The 15,768-nt window shown below is 55.6% G+C and overlaps 1 protein-coding gene and 1 non-coding gene across 2 annotated transcripts; both read left to right on the top strand.

Annotated features, from left to right (window-relative positions):
• Nucleotides 1-717: 717 nt before the first annotated feature.
• On the top strand, nucleotides 718-1,890 carry EXOSC6 (exosome component 6). The gene has a single exon (XM_068993322.1). It carries the CDS (start codon nucleotides 718-720, stop codon nucleotides 1,534-1,536), a length of 819 nt encoding a protein of 272 aa, XP_068849423.1. The 3' UTR covers nucleotides 1,537-1,890.
• A 3,692-nt stretch (nucleotides 1,891-5,582) lies between these two features.
• Nucleotides 5,583-5,653, top strand: TRNAG-GCC (transfer RNA glycine (anticodon GCC)). The gene has a single exon. It is a non-coding gene; the product is annotated as a tRNA-Gly (tRNA).
• Nucleotides 5,654-15,768: the final 10,115 nt, after the last annotated feature.

Genomic DNA, 15,768 nt, shown 5'->3' on the forward strand with positions numbered 1-15,768 from the left:
TGAAGACAGCTGGGCTTGGGAGCTGTAGTGTGTAGTACTTAGTTGTGCCCTCTCTGGCTGACTTCAAGTCCCCTGGGTACAGCAGGCTGGCCCTGAATCATTCTCAGCCCTGCTGACCTGGAGGGAGCAGAAAAGCAGGTTTGTGCTGAGAGAAGACGCAGAGACCACCAGTCACAAGGCCTGGGGGTGAAGAAGAGGAGAAACAGGAAGGGTGCTGAGGCCCTGGCTGCAAAAAGGCAAGCCAGGTGAGGAGTGTGAGGGATACAAAGAGCTCACACAGTCCGCAGCGCGGGAGCGAGTTCCAAACGCACTCCACAAGCTGTGCCAGCCAGGGCACAGTACCAAAGGGCCCTCTTGGACAAGGCGGTGGGGGAACATGAATACGGTTGTGTCACTAGTGTAGGACCGATTACAGCTTCACAAGTGAGAGGAAGAAGACCCACGCGCTGGGCTTGCGCTGGCGCGAAGGCTAGAGGTCAGCGGGGCCGGTCTAGACCCCACTTCTGCAGGCCCGTCTGATCCACCCATGCACCCAGCTCTGGCCGTCCTCGCGGTGGCCCGGGGCCCCGCGGCGCGCACCGTCCCCCTCCGGGGCGGCAGAGGGCGGTGTGGCGCCAGCCGCTCTCCCGCGCACCCTCGCGCTGCCGGGCAGGCGGGCGGAAGCGCCGGCGCACGGGGCCCGGCTGACCCGCGGAGCCGGCCGGCAGCAGCGCCGCCATGCCCGGGGACCACCGCCGCATCCGCGGGCCCGAGGAGTCGCAGCCGCCGCAGCTGTACGCGGCCGACGAGGGCGAGGCGCCGGCCCCTCGCGACCCGGCACGGCTGCGGCCGGTGTACGCGCGCGCCGGGCTGCTGAGCCAGGCCAAGGGCTCGGCCTACCTGGAGGCGGGCGGCACCAAGGTGCTGTGCGCCGTGTCGGGCCCGCGCCCGGCCGAGGGCGGTGAGCGCGGCGGCGGCCCGGCCGGGGCGGGCGGCGAGGCCCCCGCGGCGCTGCGCGGCCGCCTGCTCTGCGACTTCCGCCGCGCGCCCTTCTCGGGCCGCCGGCGCCGCGCCCCACCGGGCGGCGGCGAGGAGCGCGAGCTGGCGCTGGCGCTGCAGGAAGCGCTCGAGCCGGCCGTGCGCCTGGGCCGCTACCCGCGCGCGCAGCTGGAGGTGTCGGCGCTGCTGCTGGAGGACGGCGGCTCTGCGCTGGCCGCCGCGCTCACAGCCGCCGCGCTCGCCCTGGCCGACGCGGGCGTCGAGATGTACGACCTGGTGGTGGGCTGCGGCCTGAGCCGCGCGCCGGCGCCCGCGCCCGCCTGGCTGCTGGACCCCACGCTGCTGGAGGAGGAGCGCGCCGCCGCCGGCCTCACCGTGGCGCTCATGCCGGTGCTCAACCAGGTGGCTGGGCTGCTGGGCAGCGGGGAGGGCGGCCCGACCGAGAGCTGGGCGGAGGCCGTGCGCCTGGGGCTCGAGGGCTGCCAGCGCCTCTACCCCGTTCTCCAGCAGTGCTTGGTGCGGGCCGCCCGCCGGAGGGGTGCCGCTGCGCCCCTCTGAGCCAGAGACCCGAGCCGCAGCTGCCGCCACAAGGACCCGCGCCGTCGGCCTGCAAACGCGTGCGCCGAGCTGAGAACCGGGAGCACCGGAGAGGATCTGCGGAGGCGTGCCCAGAATAGCCGTGTTGGAGCGATTCTTTCCAGACTGCTTCGTTAAAGAAACTTTTCTAATTGAGTTGACTCCCAGCCACGATCCAGTTGAAGAAACCTGCCAGCGCATCTAGACTCCTAAGTTGGAAAGGACTTCCGCTGTACTCATCGGGAAAACGAGGCCTATGCAGGCCAGCCCGGGACTCCCTCCTGAATAACTGGGCTGCTTCTGAGAGCGGGGACAAGGAGGCTGTGCCTTCCACGTATATCTGAATCCAAACAAAAACTCTTTTTATAATCTGAAACATTCTGTTGTTTTCGGTACCGACTTTAATGAATAAGGCTCTTCTGAGCTGGGGACTGTGTTCTCAGGGCTTGGGACAAGCATTATCTTTAATGTGTCCTGGTGTTGCTGGTCCACTAGTGAGAGGGCACTTGAACTGCCAGGAGTGAGAGTTTCTGGATGCTGGAGATGGAGTCTGGCCATTCTTTAGGGCAAACTGGGCCTGTCTGACCAGGAGGGTGGGCTCTGCCCTGTGTGGCTCCTGAGCCCTGCAGGTTTGTGCTCAGGTCTGAGTTGGCGAAAGGGCCGCCTGGGGTCCTCCCTGCACCAGCTTGGTGTAACCTGAGCTTGTGTGTCTTAGGGGCCTGCTCAGCTGTAGGAAAGGCTGGCTCGAGGCAGCTGAGAGACCAGAATGAGGCCTGGGGACCACACCAAGAATCCCTGACTAGGGGGAAAAATACAAACTTTATTTGCCCCCAGTGACATAATATATATTTCCAAAGCAGATCTGAAATATATAGAATCACAGCAGAAAGAAACAAGATAGAAACAAAGTAAAAATGGTAACCCTGTGGACACTCAGCCCCCTGTGGACTGGGGGCTTTGAGAGGGAAGAGAGCTGACGCTGCTCCGGGGGGTGGGCATCCAGCTCCGCTTGCAGGAGCAGGCCTCGGCTCTATGAGATGGTGCTCTGGTGCCGGGCAGCTGCGGGCCACCCCTTCCCTGCAGCACCTAGGCTGCCATCTGGACAAAGCTAAAACCAGCACTAGGGCCGGGTCCCTGGCTGGTCTGGCTGAGCCACGCCTCCATTTCCATCGCCCTGGCTCCAGAATGGGTGGCATGGGTGCTGCTGAGAGACCCTCGAGAAAACACTCAAGGCAAGGACGGTGCCTGGAGCTGATGAGCCTGGAGGGGTTCCAGCCTGCTACTGACAGCCCTGGTCTGACGCCTGATTCTTGACCTGTAGGAGAAGCAGAAGCAGGACCCTAGCACAGAGGGCCAAAGCGTGGTGAGGCTGGGAAGGGGCCATCTACTTACAACTCCCAGCCTCCAACCCCCGTTTCCCTTTCCTGGCAGCTCTGGCATCTTGGTGTTACTGTAGATTCTTCCTGAGACCTGTGAACCCAGAACCACCAGACACATGGCATTTTGTCCACTCAGCCCAGTTTTCCTAGATGTGATTCCATCTTGGGGAGCAGTAAGGGTCCCCTGGCCCAACAGGCCGAGGGGCAGCCAGAGCTGGGCAAGTGGAAGAAAGGAAGCTCCTACTGCTAACCCCACAGCAGCCCGGCCTCGCTGAGAGGGTCCTGACAACAGCGGGTGCTTGGCCCACTTCAGGGACCACCAACAGCGGCGGAGGCTATGGTATAGCAGGGAACGCTGGGGCTCTTGGAGCTGCACGGAAGGCTATTATCAGATCCAGGTTTGGCTTTCTCAGTCCAGGAAGGTCCGTGTGCTTCGGCTTCCGTGGGGAGCACAGGACAATGCAAGGGAGTTAAGGGGGGGGAGATAGGACAGGGCCCTATCTTCCGGACATTGCCTGTGACAGAAGTCAGTCACCTCCCTGCAGCTACTGCTGTCTCCTGCACAAACAAGGACCCAAACACGAGGAGGGTGAGGATGGGGAAGGTGCCAGGCCACTCACCACGGCCTCCGGGTCTGTGTGCTCCTGGGAGCCTTCTGCCTCCGGACGGGCCCTCGGGCCTCTGGGCTCCTGCCTGGGTTCAGTGGTTCTGCATAAGGACCCCTGACTCCCAGAGCCCCTGTTCTGTTCACAGTCCTCTGTCCCTGGACAGGCATAGTCACCGGTCAGTGGCCGAGTCTGAAGGCCCCAGCTAACCCCATAGAGGCCCCTCTGTGCCGCACTGATCTCAGGTGTCTGGGGCCCCAGAGGACAAGATGCGGTGGGCTGAGTGAGACAAGCTCTAGCTCCAGACCGCTGCTGAGTGGGAGGGGGGGCTGGGTCACACCCGGGAGGAATGGGGGTTGTGCACCTGGGGAGGGTGAGGAGGAGCCCTGCAGCCAGGGGGAGCCCGAGGCTGGACCCCAGGTACCCTCAGCAGTGGGAAAACCTGGTGCCTGTGGAGTGCAGCCTGGGCCCGGCCTCGGGGGCCTGACCTGGAAGCTGGCCCCTCTGCTGCTCCATGAGTTCCACGTGCTCCAGCAGGCGGTCCACCTGGGCCTTGATGTGGCTCAGCTCACCCCTGAGGCAGTGCAGCTCCTCGGTCTGGACTGCGGGCGGGGGCAGAGGGCGCTGCTGCTGGGACCTCTAAGCCCACCCTCCCTGCCAAGGGCCTCCCAGCTCCCCACTAGCCCTGCCAGTGAGGGCTGTGCCCGTTCACTCACGCTTTATCTCGGGGGGCAGCTGGCTCTTTCTGGGGGCCCTGTGGGGACTGAAGCGGCCCTTGACCCCTGTGCCCAGGTGGGCCTTCCGGATCCTGACAGGGACGCGGTGGAGGAGGGGAGGGACCCCCTGGTGTTCGTACCCCCTGTGGGGACATGACAGAGGGTGTCAGGCCACCAGCCTCCCCTGCGCCCAGAGGCCAGCCCTGCAGGACCCACCTACCTGCAGGGGCCGTCTTCCCGGTGCAGTTCGTAATCCAGACTGTAGCTGCTGCTGTAATAGAAGCGGGGAGAGGATCACTGCCGGGGGGCCAGAGTCCTTGCCTAGATCCCATCTGGGGAAACAGGTTTCCAGCTTTTCCTTAGAATCCCAGGATTCTTCACCAAAAGAGCCCCCTAGGCACTTGACCAAGGTCACTTTGGGAGACCCCAGCAAACTAGCTTCCCCGCTGGGCTCTGAACGGGGAGCCTTGCAGGTGGCTCCCGGTGGCAGAAGGGGCAACTGCCCACAGGCTCCTGGCCAGTCAGATCTGGGCCCTCCGCAGGCCCATCTGGCTGACCCAGGCATGCTGATCCTGGTGTGGTTCTTAGTCTGGCAAAGGATGAAAGGCAAGAGTTAAGTCAGGGCTCAGAGCTGTGGAGGGGCTACAAGAGCCTTTAATCCTGCGTGGGAATGGCCGGGATGCAGGGCCAGGCTGGCAGGGTGAGGGCGGAGCCCCGGCCACCTTCGCTGCAGTGAGAGGAGGTGGGCGTCGAGGGGGTGCCGGACCGGCCTGGGCAGGAAGATCCCGCGGGGCTGCCGCCCCTGAAATTCAGTGCAGCTTCAGGTTTCCGTTGGAGCAAGCGGGGCGCTGGGCGGGGAGGAGGGGGCTGTGAGGGGTGTCAGGGAAGTTTCTGAAAGAACCTTCCCTGCCCTGCGCCCAGGAACGAGGAGAGAGGTTGGTGGGAGCCCTGGGGCAGACGGGGGACATTGTGGGGAGACCTTCGCCTTCAGCGCGAGGCCCCCAAGCCTGCGGATGAGGTTTCCGGCCGCCCCGCCTTGCCTTCTGGCCTCAGGAAGTCTGGGTGGGCGGCCCGGGAGCCTCGGGACGCCGCTGATCCCGGGGGTGGAAGGCGCTTCCTGGGAGAAAGAGAAGGGGGCACGCTTCCGGCGCCGCGGGGGCCAGGACGGAACTCGGTGTTTCGGGTCTCAGCCAAGCGCGGCCCCTCGCGGAACCTCCTCCTGGTCCGGGCCCCCGACGGGGCTGCAACTCCGCTCTGGAGCGCAGGGGAGGGCAGCCGCGTGGGCCGGCAGACGACTACCAAGCTAGCAGAAGCAAGTTTCTGCTGAGGCATTGGTGGTTCAGTGGTAGAATTCTCGCCTGCCACGCGGGAGGCCCGGGTTCGATTCCCGGCCAATGCAAGAGGCTGATTGTCTTCTTTTAAACCCCTTTCTCCGCCCCCCCCCCAAAAAACTTTCTAAAATACATAAAAATGACTACGTAACAGTGATTCACTGACTGTTGAGTACAAACTTGGGAGCTACGGGAGTTGAGACAGAGTTGAGTTGAGTTTGGGGGTTAGAAGTTAGGCCTGGGCTTGCTGCAGGTCGGGGGCCTGGGGTCATTCGGGCTCTGCCCCCTACCACCCCCACACCCCCAGTTTCCTCTAGGGTTTGTAGCCTTGCCCCTCCCAGGGTCCATAGCCCCTTCTGTCCCCTGGTCTGGGCTAATGGTTACAGTCTGCAGGCTGCCACTTCCCACAAAAAGGGAAATAAAATGCACCGTCAGAATGGTGCTGACGGTGGAGGTCAGACCTCAGGGCCAAAGGCCAGGGGACAGGGGGCAATAGTTCTGCCACAAACCTTTCCCTCTAGGTTGACAGATGCTGTTTTGAGACCCAAGGCAGATGACCTGCACTTGATCAGTTCTCACAGAGAAGGCATCCAGCACCTCGGGGGCTGCCAGGACCCCACCCTGCTTCGGACGTTTTCCACAGTCTGCTGTCTGACCGCCCTCCCACCCACCCACCGAGGGCTTCATTCTCCCCACTGGAGACCCCTGAAGACACATGGATCTTGAAGAGGCCGCCCCTGCCCCAGGCCTTGAGTGCCCGGCACCCACGAGTGAAGTCTACGTTTCTGAAGGAGAGCTGGCATTTCTTCCATCGCTTCTGTCTTCCTCCACAGGACTGAGGCCGAGCCTGCTGGGCAAGGGGCTGGGAGGACATGAAGTCAGAAGAAGGCAACTGGAACTGAAGAAGGGGTAGCCCAGCGTCAAGGTGGCCACATGGAAAAAACAGGGCAGAGAACTGTGGGAAGGGGCCAGTTACAACCCATTAGACAGATATTTACAAAACCCTATCAACCCCCAGATGAGAGTCTCCCACATGAGATGGGAGGCAAACCACACACCGTATATGCAGTTCTGCTTCACTGGAGAAACCCAAGTTTAAAAATCTATGTTACCTGTGTATTACCATATGTGAAGCTGATGACCAGTCCGAGTTTGAAGCATGAAGCAGGGCACTCAAAGCCGGTGCCCTGGGACGACCCAGAGGGATGGGATGGGGGGAGGGGGGAGGGAGGTTCGGGATGGGGGGTCACAGGTACACCTGTGGCTGATTCATGTCAATGTATGGCAAAACCCACCACAATAGTAAAGTAATTAGCCTCCAAGTAAAATAAATTAATTAACAACAACAAAAAGTCTGTTACCTACGAGTACGCATCTACTCATCAGCCCCAAACAAATGCAGTGAAAAAAGCCGTCCACCCTGTCAAAGGTAACCCAGAGCCTGAGGCTGCCGCGGACAGGGAGAGATTTGGCCTAATCGCTCTTGAGGTCAGCCTGGAGGTGCAGAAGCTTCTCACAGCGGCCCCCACCCAGCCCTGCCGACCTGCTTCCAGGGAGATGAGACCCAAAAGAAACCAGAACCTTTGGTACCAGGTGTTTACACAGCGCTGTACCTTACAGCAACCACCTGCCAACTGCCTCCTGCCTCTCCTACCGGCGAGACAGAAACCACCGAGTGTCCACAGACAGGCCAGGAACGGAGCACAGGCATTGCAGACGCCCACGGAGCGGGCCAAGGGCCCACCGGCCCCCGCACACCCTCCTTATCACCTGGGCAACTGGCATGGTGGCTGGCAGAGGTTGCTGAGTGCCTTTCTGGAAACGTTTAAAGGTTTCTTTAAAATTCCTTGAGGCTTCCCAAGCTAGAGGGATGATTTCATCCAGAAAGTTTCCCATTTTCTACTTCCCAAACATCTATACCCAGAAACAGCTCCCGAGTGCCTCGCAGGAGAGGTTCCACTCGGAGGACCCACAACCTCCGGGTCCCGGCGAGGGGAGACGGCACCCCCAGCAGGAAGGGGGCTGGGTTATGTCAGCTAGAAGTGGCCTTGGAGTGAGCTGGACCGACCCCCCGACCCCCCAGTTTACGGGCAAAACCTGTGGCCGAGGGAGACCGGCCTCCTCCAGGGCCTCCTGGGGTGCTTCTTCTGTCCCGGGGAACCCAGGGCTCCAGACAAGCCGTGGTCAGACTCCCTTCCCAGCAGGCAACCCCGGACTCACCGGGAGGCGGCTGTGCCCCACGGCCTCTTCCAGCCCCGCCGGGCAGCGCTGGGCCTGGGCTCCCGAGCCATGTCCGATCTGAAGGGAGAGCCGCGGGGGCAGAGCTGAGGGCCGCTCCGGGCCGGCCCTCTCCGCCCCGCCACTCTGAGGGGAGGCGGTGCCCGCAGAGGGCCATGCAGCGGGCCCCTGTGCCCAGTCCGTGGGCAGCGTGCCTGGCCCCCGGACCCGACCCAGCTGTCCAGGGCTGGGCTCCACTCTCAGGGGATCCGGTGCTGAGACAGTGTCCCTTTGACTCACTTCAAGGCAAAAGAACCCCTGAGGGTGGGGAGGCTGCTCTACCGTTCCCCCAAACTGACCTCGGGAACCAGCCTCATTGCCCAGCCCCTGGGGCCTGGGGTGGGACCGTCAGAGGCAGGAGGGGGGATGTCCATGACCCCTGAGGGACCCCAGCCCTGGCCGGGTTAGCTCTGCAGTGTGCCCGCCAGCCGCCCACCCGCAGCTGCCTCTGGGCTAGGCTCCTGGGCTGGCTGCTGACAGGGCCCCGGTGGCTCTCTGCCCGCCTGGGCTGCGCAAGGACACCTCGCTGCCCTCTCTCTTGGCGGCGGGGGAGTCAGAGAGTCCACTGAACTGGTTTAGAGCAGGGCTGAGCAGCAAGCCCGGCAGTGTGTGCAGCAGTCAGGGCAGGGGGTCTCCTTTCGGGCCTCTTCAGCGCCCACCGTTTGAGCACAGAGCTCCGTGCTTGTGGCAGACAGAGGGGAATCTGCTCATTGCTGTATTCCCACAGCTCACCTGGGGCCTGGCCACCTGGTCAGTGCTCAGTGGATATCTGCTGAATTAATGAATGGAGCGCCATTAGGTCAGTTCTAGCTTTTGTTTGTGGGTTTGGATGGGATCCCAGAGTTTCACCTGTGACTTTGAGGCCCCTCCCTGAGCCCACCCCCTTTCCTCCTGAATCTATGATCATCATCCACGGCCCACTTTTAGCTGCCAAGACAGTAACAAATGAGAGTCTTCTTTTCCTGTTCACAAGACTTCCTGCGACACAGTCACTAAGAACATTTATCCAGCACCTGCTTGCTCACGAAGAGCAACAGGAAGACCAGCAATAGTGTCCCGAGGTGCTGGCAATCCTGATCAAGTAATCAGTTGGGAGGAAGTTGGTGATTCTGTACCTGACCCCCCTCAGTCCTTCATTCTCTCCCATTTGTGATCCTGACTTATCCACTCAATAACACATTAAACACACATCCAGGCACTAAGAAATCAGCTGTGCGTCCATGCCGTCTGGCTTTACCTGTCTTTCCTTTGACTTTCATATTCACAGTGTCCAGAGAAACACACCCATGTTCATCAGGTAGGGCAACAATGCCTGAACACTTTGAAAATATGTAAAGCAAATCTCATTTTTTAAAATGGACTTGGGAAACTCTGAAGAGGAAGCTTGCACACATGTAGCACTCGTTGCAGCCTGTATAACCGGCAGGAAGAAGGAAGATAACTATTTTTAACAAAGGAGGACATTAATCTCATGGGGATTTTATTAATATCTCCCGCTTTTTTTTGGCTGGGGGCGGGGGGCTGCTCCATGCAGCTTGTGGAATCTTAAGGCTTGAGCCCCGGCCCTCAGCAGTGAAAACATGGAATCCTAACCACTGGACTGGATTCCCTGGTAAGTCACCCTTCCTGTTCAAAAGCAGGGAGAACATGTAATTCCTAATGTTTTAAAACAGCTGTTGGAAAACAGAGCCCCTCATAATTAAGATATTTTAGGGACTGCAAAGGCAAGATAGCTTCACCTAATTTTTGGACAAGCACCTGTGCCTTTCTGGAAAAATAGGTGAACATTTAGAGAATTTAGAGTTATAATGGCCATCGTGGGGAAACATTGCTTTAGATACGTTCACCTAAAGGGAACTCCTTATGTGCCAGTTGGGTGGCTCAGCTGGTAAAGAATCTGCCTGCAATGCAGGAGACCTAGGTTCAATCCTTGGGTTTCGAAGATTCCCGGGAGAAGGGAATGGTCAACCCACTCCTCTGTTCTTGCCTGGAAAATACTATGGACAGAGGATCCTGGTGGGCTACAGTCCATGGGGTCACAAATACACTTTCATTTTTCAAAGGGGTACCCATCAAAGAGAGAATTCCAAACCTTTCAGAGACAACTAAATTCATTTTTCAATTGGTCTGCAGAAGTTTCTAAAAGATAAAAAAATTTAAAAAACCCCACAGCTTTAAAAGGATTTTTACTACAGGTGACTAAAAAAATCTTCAATGAAAAACTGACCATCTGATCAGGTAAGGTTAATTTATTCCATCTGCCAGGAAAAATAATTTGGATTTGAATTTTATACCTGGGACATGGCTAAAATTTTTAAAAACAAAAGCTCTAAGGTCTTCATGTCTGCCTGCATATTACATATGTCTATGTGTGCATGTTACAGGCATGTGATATTTCTCTACCTTCAGATGGTATTGCCAAAATTAATTTGGAAGGAGCGCTATTTAGTTGGCTGAAAATAAAATTAAGCAGGTATAAATTAAGTATACTCTCAGAAATATAGAAACTAACTCACATGTTTTTCCACCTCATGTGATCTGGAATAATGGTTGATAAGTAAAAGCTATTTAAGTTTGCTGGTGTAAATAAGAACAGGCATATTTTCAGAATTGTCAGTATTGGAAGTAAATATGCAACTTTCTTAGCCTGGGTTTGCTAATCAATAGGTTCAGGCTGTCTTCAGTGTTTATCTATTTGTCTCACAGTGCCAGGTCTCGGCTGTGGGATTTTTTATCTTCGTTGCAACATTCAGGATCTTTAGTTGTTGCATGTGGGAATCTAGTTCCCTGACCAGGAATCGAACCTGCACCCCCCGGCATTGGGAGTGTGGAGTCTCAGCCACTGACCTACAAGGGAAGTCCCTAAGATGAGTTTTAACATCAAAAATACACTGGTACAAAATTAGAATTTGGTTTTTCCTCTCTATTAAGAAGGCAGAGTTTCTTTGCCTTAAATGTACTCTGCCTAAGAAACATTAAGACTCTGTCTTTATGAGATCTTACTCAGAAAAGCTGAGTCTTCTTTTTAAAATTTTATTTATTTTTGACTGTACCGCATCTTCCTTGCTGCTGGGCGGGCTTTCTCCAGCTGGCAGAGCGCGGGGAGGGGTGGGGTGGGGGCGCTACTCTTCATTGCGGTGTGCTGGCTTCTCTTCTTGCAGAGAAAAGACTTTAGACCACACAGGCTTCAGTAGTGGCGCAAGAGCTTCGTTGCCCCAAGGCTTGTGGAATCTTCCCAGACCAGGGACTGAACCTGTGTCCCCTGCATTGCAGGGCAGTTTCTTAACCACTGGACCACCATGGACATTCTTCTTATTTTTCATTTAAAAAAATTTAAAAATTAAAATATAGTTGATGTATAATGTAAGATACAGGTGACAGTGTAGTGATTCATAATCATAGGGGCCAAGAACCAAGAAATAGGGAAGAGGTCTTTGCTCCGTGTTCACCTCTTACAAAGACTCCCAGAGCGATTTCCTAAGGGACACCCGCTTGCATTCGCCCTGGTTGTGAAAAGCTTGAGCATCCAGAATGTGGGTAGGACAGTTAATGAATGGGAATCATAATGATGAGGCAAGGATGGAGAGGCTGGCAGTCAGATGGGAAGAAAGAAGAAGGCTGAGGCAGAGGCCAAGCTGACGGAAGGAGCGAGAGTAGGAGAAGAGAACAGCTGACGGAGGCGGCCATACAGAACAGCTGTCCCCAGAGTCCCACGCTGATTCCCAGACACATCCCCCCCGAGTTCACGGATGTGCAGAATAGTCCATAATTTTCACAGAGCTCCCAGGAAGAGAGGGAAGGGTGACCCTATCATCCCCATATTACAGTTGTGACCGGCAGCCAACGAGTGAACTCCAGCTATTTGCCAGGCATTGTGCTACAAACGTTACATCCATCATCTTGTTTCATCCTTATAACAATTTTGCAAGGTACATGTGCCCCATCGTTTTATTTTTCAAAATTTAATTTTGGATCTGAAGGGACCTTTGGGCTTAGTTGCTCCGTGGCACGTGGGATCTTTAGTTCTCCGACCAGGGAGAACCCCCTGCATTGGAAGCTGAAGTCTCAGCCACAGGACCACCAGGGCAATCCCGATGCTCCCCATCTTACAGAAAGGCTTGGAAGGTGCCCAGGGTCACATGGAGAGCAACTTGAGAGGAGTAATGAGATCTCAGTCCCCTGCCTCGAAACCACTGTGTTCCAAGAAGTTGGAGGGCTTACTGAAAGACCCTTCCTGATGGGCTCTGCTATAAGCAAAGCCCGATTCTCTCAGCACCTCCAGGCCTCACTGCCTTTGTGCAGGGATGCCCTGCTACCCACCTTCCCCTGCACAGAATCCAAAGGCTGGAGAGGCGCCTGGTTAGAGCGCGGGGTAACAAGGCCAGTGCTGCAGGCCAAGGCGGCAGGCGCCAGGTGGCCTCTTGTCGTGGACCTGAGTCTTTCTTTCGGCTGTCCCACATTGAAGACCCCTTCCTGTGTTAGAGGTATCCTCCAGCTTTAAGACAGAGCCTGCCTGCTGTGAAATAGGCTGAAAAGGCCCCTTTCTGCCTCCCTTTCCTAACCTTGCAGCAAGGGCCTGGACACATGACTTGGCTCCTCCGATCAGACCCACCCGCCCAACTTTAAGTTACAGCTGCCAGTGGAAGAAGCCCTTCTCAGCAAGTGATGGCAGCAGCAACCTCCAGCTTTCAAAGGAGGGGGCATGTCCACCCTGGGTGATGGTGCCTGTTGTGGCATCTGTGCCCAGCAGAGTCAGGGCGTTTCCTCCAGATCTGACCCTCCAACCTTCCAGAACTCCTGGGAACTAACCAATATCTTGGACAAATTCCGTTTCTGCTTAGAGTCACCAGACTCAGTTTTTCTTACTTAAAGGTAAGAATCTTGGTTGATAACAAAAATAGGACCAGAAGTGGATGGAACCAGAAGCCCTGTGGGAAATGCGGGTGATGTAAGGCTGGCAAGCGGGCAGAGGCCAGTGACAATCCAGCCAGCATTAGGGGACAGGACACTAGCCGCCTGCGGCATGCCATGGCGAGACAGCTAATCTTGTGGTGCCCAGAACAAGGCACCCAGCTAGGACCGGCTTTCGGGACCTGGTTGCTCTTGCCATAGAAACATATAAAGGTTGCTCTGCAATCAGAGGCTGTGGGGCAGGGCGCTGTGCTAGCAGCACCAGCAGCTTAGAGGAAAGATCCGGCTCTAGAGGCTCAAGGCTTCTGGGCTCAAGACATGGCTAGAAAATCAGGGAAGTTTTAAACCTTTGGTGGCAAGGTTCAGAGAGTTACAACCCAAACTTAAGGCCAACCCAAATCAATGGTTATAAAATGACACCGGGCTTCCCTTGTGGTTCAATGGTAAAGGATCTGCCTGCCAATGCAGGAGCCTGGGGTTCAATCCCTGGGTCGGGAAGATCCCCTGGAGAAGGAAATGGCAACCCACTCCAGTATTTTTGTCTGGAAGTTCCAATGGACAGAGGAGCCTGGCAGGCTATAGTCCAGGGATTGCAAGAGTTGGATACGACTTAGCGGCTAAACAACAGCATAAAATGATGGCCTCAGGTGGCTTCACACCCTCTCTGTGTCTAACTAGGGAAGACTGTAGAGCGAAGAGCTGAAGCAATTAGAATCAGCCCAGCAGGAAGGTGTGGGGGACTCAGGACCCCACCTGTGCAGAGGCTCCCCTGCTGGCCAAAAGGACTCTTCTTGGTCATTCTGAAGGTCCAGGAAGCAGAAATTCACTAGCTCTTTGCCAAACCCGGGTCCCTTTCCTCCTGGGCACACGTCTAGGTGGACGTGCCCACCCTCCCTTGCGCTTAGTGTGCTGTGTGGCTGAGGTGTGGCCTGTGGTGACGGAAGGCAGGGGGGGCACTGCTTCCTGCACTGACCCGTGGCATCCTCCAAGTGACCACTCACCCTCCTGCTTCCCGAGCAGACCCCCTGAATGCCAGCGCCCTGGGTGAGTGGGGAGCTATGTGCTGCAGGTAGCAGGGGCCCTGCACAGCCTGGGTTCCCTCCCCCTTTGCACATGTGCAACCAGGTCAGCAGCTAGCATTTCCTTAAATAATACACTCTGGAATGCCCCTGCCCTGAAGGAGACCCCTGTGTGTCCTGCCCCATTACCCGTCATGTTCTCCAGACTTGAATAACAAGGCAGATCTCGGCAGGCCCCCAGGGACCAATGACATCAAATCTGGGAGGAGGATATTGAAACACCAAAAGAACCATGAGATTTTGCTAATTTGTTTTGGCAAAACCTGCAAAATGATCTGGGAATGGATTCTGAGGGTGCAGAGTGGGGAAGAAGAAAAATAATGTTAGATGAGGTGGAGCGTACTGATATTCAGGGTTCTGTGGCAAAAAGCAAAGAAGAACTAAACAGCCTCTTGATGAAAGTGAAAGAGGACAGTGAAAAATTTGGCCTAAAACTCAACATTCAAAAAACAAAGATCATGGCATCCGGTCCCATCACTTCATGGCAAATAGATGGGGAAACAATGGAAACAGTGAGAGATTTTATTTTGGGGGGCTCCAAAATTACTGCAGATGGTGACTGCAACCATGAAATTAAAAGACGCTTGCTCCATGGAAGGAAAGCTATGACCAACCTAGACAGCATATTAAAAAGCAGAGATATTACTTTACCAAGAAAGGTATGCCTAGTCAAAGCTATGGTTTTTCCAGTAGTCATGTATGGATGCGAGAGTTGAACCAAAAGAAAGCTGAGTGCTGAAGAATTGATGCTTTTTGAACTGTGGTGTTGGAGAAGACTCTTGAGAGTCCCTTGGACTGCAAGGAGATCAAACCAGTCACTCCTAAAGGAAATCAGTCCTGAATATTCATTGGAAGGACTGATACTGAAGTTGAAACTCCAATCCTTTGGCCATCTGATGCAAAGAACTGACTCCTAAGAAAAGACCCTGATGCTGGGAAAGATTGAAGGCAGGAGGAGAAGGGGATGACAGAGGATGAGATAGTTGGATGGCCTCACCAGCTCAATGGACATGAGTTTGAATAAGCTCTGGGAATTGGTGATGGACAGGGAAGGCTGGTGTGCTGCAGTCCATGGGGTTGCAAAGAGTCAGACATTACTGACCAACTGAACTGAACTGAACTGGGGCTACCATGAGTGTCTGGGATGGTTCTAATTGTCTGCTCTGATGGTCACTTAAAACCTGGTCTTGGGACTTCCCTGCTAGTCCAGTGGTTAAGACTCCATGCTGCCCATGCAGGGGGCCTGGGTTCAATCCCTGGTCAGGAGACTAGATCCCACATGCTGCAACTAAGACCTGGCACAGCCAAATAAACCATATGTATATATATAAAACTAAAACCCGTGGACTCGATTGTGGCCCAATAATACTAGCTAATAGATAATAAGAATACAAATAAGAATAGATGAAACTTACTGAGTGTTTACTATTCTGTAAGGGACAGTTTTAAGCACTTTGTTTATTTAACAATTTTATTAGGTTAACAAATGAAGTTTAGATGGTCTAATGTTGACGGAGGAGTTGAGAAGTGAGGGTATTGGCTCAGCCCAGCTGACATTCATCAGCGTTTACTCTCACCAGGCTGTTTCAAACACTTTGATGTATTAACTCGCTTTATTTTCTTCATTTTATGGAAAGAATCATGAGGCAGAGAGATATTTTAGGGTGACCAACTGTCCTGTTTGTCCGGGACAGAGAGGCTTCCTAGGTTTCTGGGACTGTGAGTGCTGAAACCAGGGCAGTTCCAGGAAGACTGGGACAGGGGGGCCCCTACGTGTTAATAAGTTGCCCAAAGTCACACAGTTTGCAAGTGTCAGAGCCTGTCCTCCAATTCAGGGGACTTTAGACCCAGACACTGCCTCCATCAGGCTGTCGCACCTGAGCCTGCATCTGAAGTGGCTGGAGGTCTGGTCAGAA

The sequence above is a fragment of the Capricornis sumatraensis genome, chromosome 20, assembly GCF_032405125.1.
Source record: "Capricornis sumatraensis isolate serow.1 chromosome 20, serow.2, whole genome shotgun sequence".
Classification (NCBI taxonomy): domain Eukaryota; kingdom Metazoa; phylum Chordata; class Mammalia; order Artiodactyla; family Bovidae; genus Capricornis; species Capricornis sumatraensis.

What these genes read in the sequence shown, in the direction of transcription:
- EXOSC6 (XM_068993322.1), top strand. Translation starts at nt 718, where the DNA reads ATGCCCGGGGACCACCGCCGCATCCGCGGGCCCGAGGAGTCGCAGCCG.